This window comes from Lactuca serriola, chromosome 4, assembly GCF_051521515.1.
Source record: "Lactuca serriola cultivar US96UC23 chromosome 4, Lser_US96UC23_V15, whole genome shotgun sequence".
NCBI classification, from domain to species: Eukaryota; Viridiplantae; Streptophyta; class Magnoliopsida; order Asterales; family Asteraceae; genus Lactuca; species Lactuca serriola.
In genome coordinates this window covers 19,237,459-19,244,350 of record NC_136411.1, presented here as the reverse complement: position 1 = coordinate 19,244,350, position 6,892 = coordinate 19,237,459, and the positions used below count along the sequence as shown (strand labels likewise).

The window sequence follows — 6,892 nt, the reverse complement described above, 5'->3', positions numbered from 1 at the left end:
TCCGGTATAACGAAATATCCAATTTCGTTTAGTCATGATCAGGTTGACCGGATCGGATTTGACCCATATCGAGGATCCAATTTTCGTGCTCATCACTAGATCTAACCATACATACATACATGGTAATAGTAATTGTCCTTCACTTGATAAGATGTTTAGCACAATATTACTGAATGTGCTATGATATGTGTATATAACACATATTGATTCCCAAATTTAAACTATGTTTCAAACATTTGAAGTGTTTCTGTTTTAACTTGTATGCTTGATTATGGTCCATCTATTGTTACTTAACTTTTAGTATAAATATTACGTGGAATAAATTAACAATTGTTTGGCTAAATTTCATAAAAAACTTTATTGTTTAAAAAAAAAGTCGGTTTAACCATTCCAAGATTCTTTTTTTTTTAGTATATATTTACCCACCGAGACAATTATATTTTTTTCGAACAAACCATTGTAACCAGATAAGGGTTTCTTGGTAAGCGTCATAGTTGAGGATTTTTTTTTTGTTTAACCACCGATAAATTGTTTTTCTGATTTAAAACTGACACTTTGAAAAAAAAATGTAACCAGATATAAAAGGTTTTTCGGATTATATTGATGTTTTTTTAATGTCTTTTAGAGGAATAGTTAATTATTAATGAAACTTTAAATATGCATATAAAAACATATAGAGCTTGATCACATAGAAAAATATCGAAACATTTGGACGAACAAATTCAGTTAGACAACGGTTAAATAAAATATCAAACCATCTTATTGGAATCTGATTGGTATATTTAATAGAGATACTTGATTGTGTATTAATGATGGTACTTAAAAGAACATGTTTGATAAAAACTAGATAGGAAACCCCGCTTTGCGGGGGTTGGATTCGCCACTAATGTCAAAGAAAACCGGCGGGGGTTGGATTCGCCACTAATGTCAAAGAAAACCGACGGGATCCTCAGTATATAGTTGATGATTTGATGACCATTGCTGATATTGGTATCAAAATGTAAGTATGTTGCTATTATGGGTAACAAATATAGTTACAATAAATTGAATTTGAATCAATTGTATAAGAATTAAAAGTCTAATAATACAATCGATGACACCTCTATTTCTATTCCTGCCATCATCACCTCCCATTCTAGTTACAGAAAACCCTTCTTATCCAGAAATGACCAATTTACCCCTATTTCCTTTTCTGCCATCATCACCTCCCATCCTAGTTACCGAAATGACCAACTTTTCTCTGCAACTCCATGTTAAAGTAAGACAACCATCTGCCCATAGTACATGACAAAAAACTTGCACACCTTATCCTGAAAAAAAAAAAAAAAAAAAACTAAAGTGCTTTGCCAATATCAAGAGCTTCCAATTAACCTGGAACACGTTTGTGAAAAATATATAAAGTTATGACAACCAATTTTTTATATAAAATATATATTTGTTCTTATATTTTGCTTTATACATAAATTGCATACACACGTGGTATAACAGCAAGATCGGTGTCTAGTAAGCTCAGTTTGGCATCTTCTCCTGATGACATATCAAATTATAAGAAAATGAAACTTGTGTAAAGAAAATCATAAAATAATTATTGCGAGCCTTTGATCTAGAAAACACATATTTGGATATCGTCTCCGATTGTGGGATACTCCAATGCATATCATCAACTATAAATGGTGATATCAATGAAGTTAGGCATTTACAACTTTTTATTACCCTTAAGGATGAATCTGGAGCAGCGAAAATATTTATAGCTTTTTTATTACCTGATTAACAGTGGTAAATGCTCCATGCAGGTTTTGAGGTTGTATTTCTGCTATGTAAGCTGGTACCTGTTTATTATTCAAAATTGACACCTTTTTTAATGTTACACTAAACAGTATACAAAAAAACATTTCAGAAATTGGTGTGACAGAATGCAGATGATGTTACAATTACCACATAAGAGAGAACCCGAATTCCATATCCTATCAACAGTCTTCCAACATCCAACAACCAACAAAACTTTTTTAAAGTAATTACAAAAGTGATAAGATGAATGAGTACACGAAAATGCAACATAACGGAAAAAAATTTGAGAAGGAAAGGAATTGCCTTGGATTATAGAATTTCTAACCAACCCAACAAACAAAACATTTTAGAAAGCCCCCTGGTCTGATCATCAGATCAAATTAAACTAATTGAATGGAGCTGTGGACCATGGTGGAGTGGCTGCGGTTGTTCTCTTCCATCTCAAAGTTATTTACAGATGAGTCTACACTTACAGCTTCAAAGTTATTATGTAGTTTTGGTGTGATGAGCGCTTAACCTAGGAGAACATAGAGTGAGATGTCCCTTTAACTGGAGTTTGGAGATCGGCAGAGTAAGAAGGTGAGTAATACAAAGGTTCACATATTTGAAATCTGATTATCAGAAATCATATAATTATACACTTATTATAAGCCTCGGAGACATAAGAACATGTGTTATACACGTGAAAATTGAGATTCGGAAACAGAAATTTGAAAATCATTCTTTTCAATTAGGAAGTACCTTGATAGAAACAGGTCAGAGTCGATAATGGTCGAGTAGACGACGATGTCACCACTGATGGACCATGGTGGAGTGGCTACGGTCGTTCTATTCCATCTCAAACTGTTACCGTGCATCGATCCACACCCCAACGGTAGCCGTCTCGGAGGATAGATGTGTGATCGATTAGGTAGGTGGAGCTTGTGTTGGCGTGTCGGAAACGCTGGACACGACAGTGGCGGTGAAACAAAAACCCTAATCAGTCGTAGAATGACCTATACGTGTGATGAATCGTCTCGATTTTGCTTCACGGTAGCAGCGACGTGATCGAAGGCGATGAAATTTGACACGACCATGTTCAACAGAAGGGGAGAGGGGAGGTAGGTGAGAGGATAAATTCTTCATAAGATGCAGAAGTGAAGCAATTGGGTGGAGATAAGAGATAAGAGGAAGGAAGTCGGTAGGTCGGTGATGATCGAATTACAGCAATCTAACAGTAATTGGGTACGAAAACGGTCAACAAAATTGTTGAGAAACACGTGTACAGAAGTTTGTAGAAAAGATCAGATACTGCCCAGATGACAAAGCAAGCCAAAATATAAGACACCGGTATAAACCAAGGACCAGTTTTGCCAAAAGAGCAGCATATCAGCGATTCCTTACTTTGGTACCTTTCTTTTTAACAACATCAACAAAATAGAAAGGTAAAATCAGCCAAAAAATGACCCACTATACTGTAGCTAAGGCAGACAACTTTAATATATACTATAATCGGATATACTTTAATCGTTAAAGTTAAATACACCATCAAGGGCGGACGCAAGAATTAGTAGTAGGGGTTGCACAATTTTTTTTCCGGTCAAATATAATATAAAACATTAAAAAAAATCCAGTCAAACATAATATAAAACATCTAATACAATTTTTTTCTAGTTAAACATAATATAACAACGATCTATTATAATTTAAACTTGTCCTCTTTGTGCAAACATCTTTTGAAACTGCTCCATTACTTTTTCATTCTCAACTTTCGCAAGTGCTTCGATCTTGATATTACAAAGCAATGCGTCGTTCAAAAAATCATCGTCGATTTTGTTACGTAAGTCGGTCTTCAAGAGCTTCATCTTTGAAAAACATCTTTCTACATTTGCGTCGCTACGGGTTATCAAAGCCAACTTTAAAAGCTTATAAACCAAAGGATAAGACCGATGCTTCCCCGTACTAACCATCAAACGAGAAAGGTCGGAAATTCTTTTCAAACTAGTAAAGCGCTCATCTTTGATGCAAGAGTGATAAAATATCTCAAGTTGTTCTTCAAGGTCTATCATATTTGAATCACCAAAGTCATACTTGTATAACTTACCCAACTTCAATAACTTTGATTTGTCAAATTGTGGAAATGAATCACAAGGGCTCAAAGCACCCATGTATTCTAGTAATTGGGTGCTTGTTTCACTAAATCGATCCTGATATTTTGTAAGTTGCATATCTACCACCGTGTTGAAGATTTCAACCTCAAAATGAAACCTATTAGTCTTTGTAGTCCTACAGTTTCTCGCACCAATATACAACTCTTCCACATCTAAATTATCAATTTTGCATGTTTGACAAAAAGAGTATATTTTCGGAAAAATGCTAGCAAACCCTGTGTTTCTAAAAGATTGCAATGCCTCCATTGTCCCTCTAACCATCGAAGCCGCTTCTAAAATGTCTAGATCTTTTCTTTGAAGTTGCTTTGACAATGTACCCATGAGGTGTAAAATGTCATACATCATATGTAAGTAAAACACGAACTCATATGATTTAAAATATGTTAAGATTCCAGATGCTTGTTGACGGTTTGCCAATAACCCTCCTTCCTCTTTCACAAAATCTAAAACTACAAGAACATCCGCAAACAACTTCATCAAACTTGTGAGTTTGTTTAAATGTGAACCCCATCTTGTTTCTCCCACTTGAACAAGTGTAGTCTCTTGATTTAACCCTCTTCCGGTTTCAAGTTCACCGCTACACAAGCCTTTTTGCACCCTTTCTCTTGCATGCTCTCGTAGTAAGTCTTTTCTTTTACATGAGGCACACACAACATTAACCACCAACGAAATTTGCTGAAAAAAGTCACTAACACCATCATGCTTCTTTGCTACTGTGACATCCCCAAAATCCCGGCCAGAAAATACCGATTTCATTTATGCTTTTTAAACATTTTCAGAGTAAATCCTTTTAATTTTAAAAAAGATGCGGAATTTGTTCCCAAAAACAAAACATGATAAAATAGATATTTATCAAAACATTTCATATAGAAATATGATTTCATTTCATAATCAAAATTCGGGATGTCATGTTCCGATACAGATCATAAAGTATAAACGATAACATTACAAGTCATTCAACAAATATATACATATACAGACTTGTAAACAAAACAACTTGATGATTCGCCCATCTTAAGCTCTTGCGCCACTTCCTGTAATACAAATAAACTGAGTGGGTCAGGCTTGGGAGCCTGGTGAGCATATAGGGTTTTCAACCCACAATAATTATATTTAATTTCAACAATCCACAATAAACCCGATTACCCATTCCCGTTATCCTCACTTTACGTCTCTAAAATAACATCTATTATAAGGAACCTAATTCAAGATTTTCATCGGGACGGACATTACTGCAGAGGGGCTTCCTCAACAATAAGTGCCCTAAAGGCAACCATGTGGGGGATAGAGTACACCGGTGAACACGTCGTTCACAACACCTACAGGTAATGAGCCTGCTAGTATTCCACACGACAGTCTAGAATAGTCTGTAGTCGTCATCCATACTCTGCTGAATGACTAGAATAACACCAATAACACCGAGGCCTCTCATCTGTTTATTTCACACCAATTATCTACCCATGTTCTACCCAACATATTAGTAGATAAAAATATACATTTTTATACATCGTTTAAAAACCTGTATAGCATGCTTTAATCAATACATATTCCACATAACAGATGAGGCATACACACATAACACGTATTTCATAGAGAATATATCAGATCTATGAGATAGAAGAGAGTGAATATACATTCACACATATAACAACAAAATATATACACATAACATGTATTTTATATAAAATACTTCATAATATTGCATTGGAATGAAAATGACTACACACTCACTTGATCGGAAGACGATCGGGCAGCACTACGGCTTGCAGAAGTAGTGTTTCTCCGTAGATATGGAAAATCTTCACAAAAACTGGGCTCCTCGCGGGCAGGGCTTCGGCTCGGAAATCTCACTTCTCGGGATCCTCGGGACTTCGGAACTTGCTTCGGGGCTCGGGAATAATACCGGGGCTTCAAGATATGATTGGCACGCAAAATGATGCAAAACTTAGAGAGAACGTAAGAAAAATCGCAAGGAAAATGGCTGATCTCGAGTTCTATTCATAGGCTGCTGGGTCTGGGATTACGCTCGGCGTACTCAGTACGCGTACCGGGCGTACTCGGGTTACGCTGGGCGTACTTTGACGTCATTACGTGCGTCGACCGGTGGCACTCGAGTATTGGTCAGACAAGTTGCATCCGACTGAGTACGCTGGGCGTACTCAAATTACACTCGGCGTAATTTGACTCGTCAACTTCTAAATTGTGTAACTTTCGCATACGAGCTCCGTTTTCGACGTTCTTTATATCCACGCGTAGGTGAGACCATACACTACAACTTTCATTTAGACTTTGTTGGCTAATTTTGACTTTATTTTTATTATTTATTTTTAGAAGGCCGGGACAGGAAAAACTTCATTATAAATTCATAACTTCTTCGTCCGACGTCCGTTCTCGCCTAACTTTTCGTCGTTTCGCTACTAACAACGAGATCTTCGATTCTTGTTTAGATTGTTTCGGCTAAAAACCGTTCGATCTCAAATCAAGTATTCGGGCTGCATACTGTCAAGTCGAAACTTCAGAAAATCATAACTTTCTCATACGAAGTCAGATTTGGGCGTTCTATATATATTTGGAAACCTCGTTTCAACTACTACAACATTATCCAATGATATCAAGTTTATCTTACACTTAAATTTTGACGCTCATTTTATTTTTAATTCAATTATATCACATAATTAAGCAAATAAACACATAACTAACATAATTCACAAAAAATACATTTTTATTATTTCAAATTGGGGTTACAAAGGTTAACCTAGACTATTACATTGCTAAAAATGGCAAGCCCAGAAACACGGGCGTTACAATTCTCTCCACCTTAAAATGATTCCGTCCCCGGAATCACACATCAGCAAACAAATGCGGATAGCGACTCATCATGACACTCTCCGTCTCCCAGGTGAGATTTGGCCCATTCGTGTGTTTCCATCGGACAAGAACTAACTCAACCATCT

General features: G+C 36.1%; 2 protein-coding genes across 8 annotated transcripts; both read right to left on the bottom strand.

Moving 5' to 3' along the window:
• Window positions 1-987: 987 nt before the first annotated feature.
• LOC145101136 (sugar transporter ERD6-like 5) lies at window positions 988-3,146 on the bottom strand. 7 transcript variants are annotated; one of them, XR_013705484.1, is made up of 4 exons: window positions 1,936-2,996; window positions 1,764-1,829; window positions 1,477-1,527; window positions 988-1,310 (listed from the first exon to the last, which is right to left on the bottom strand). XR_013705484.1 is itself a non-coding variant. In XM_079038307.1 (4 exons), the coding sequence occupies exons 2-4, from the start codon at window positions 2,056-2,058 to the stop codon at window positions 1,254-1,256; spliced, it is 246 nt and encodes an 81-aa protein (XP_078894433.1). In that variant the 5' UTR covers window positions 2,059-2,305; window positions 2,530-2,993; the 3' UTR covers window positions 988-1,253. The 7 variants fall into 7 exon arrangements, 2 of the variants coding, with proteins under 2 accessions (XP_078894433.1, XP_078894431.1); XM_079038307.1 differs by lacking the exon at window positions 1,477-1,527 and having other exon boundaries at window positions 1,936-2,305; window positions 2,530-2,993; XM_079038305.1 differs by lacking the exon at window positions 1,477-1,527 and having other exon boundaries at window positions 1,936-2,399; window positions 2,530-2,992.
• Window positions 3,147-3,473: 327 nt separating this feature from the next.
• Window positions 3,474-4,415, bottom strand: LOC145098090 (uncharacterized). Its single transcript, XM_079035766.1, has one exon. It carries the CDS (start codon window positions 4,413-4,415, stop codon window positions 3,474-3,476), a length of 942 nt encoding a protein of 313 aa, XP_078891892.1.
• Between the last annotated feature and the right edge of the window lie 2,477 nt (window positions 4,416-6,892).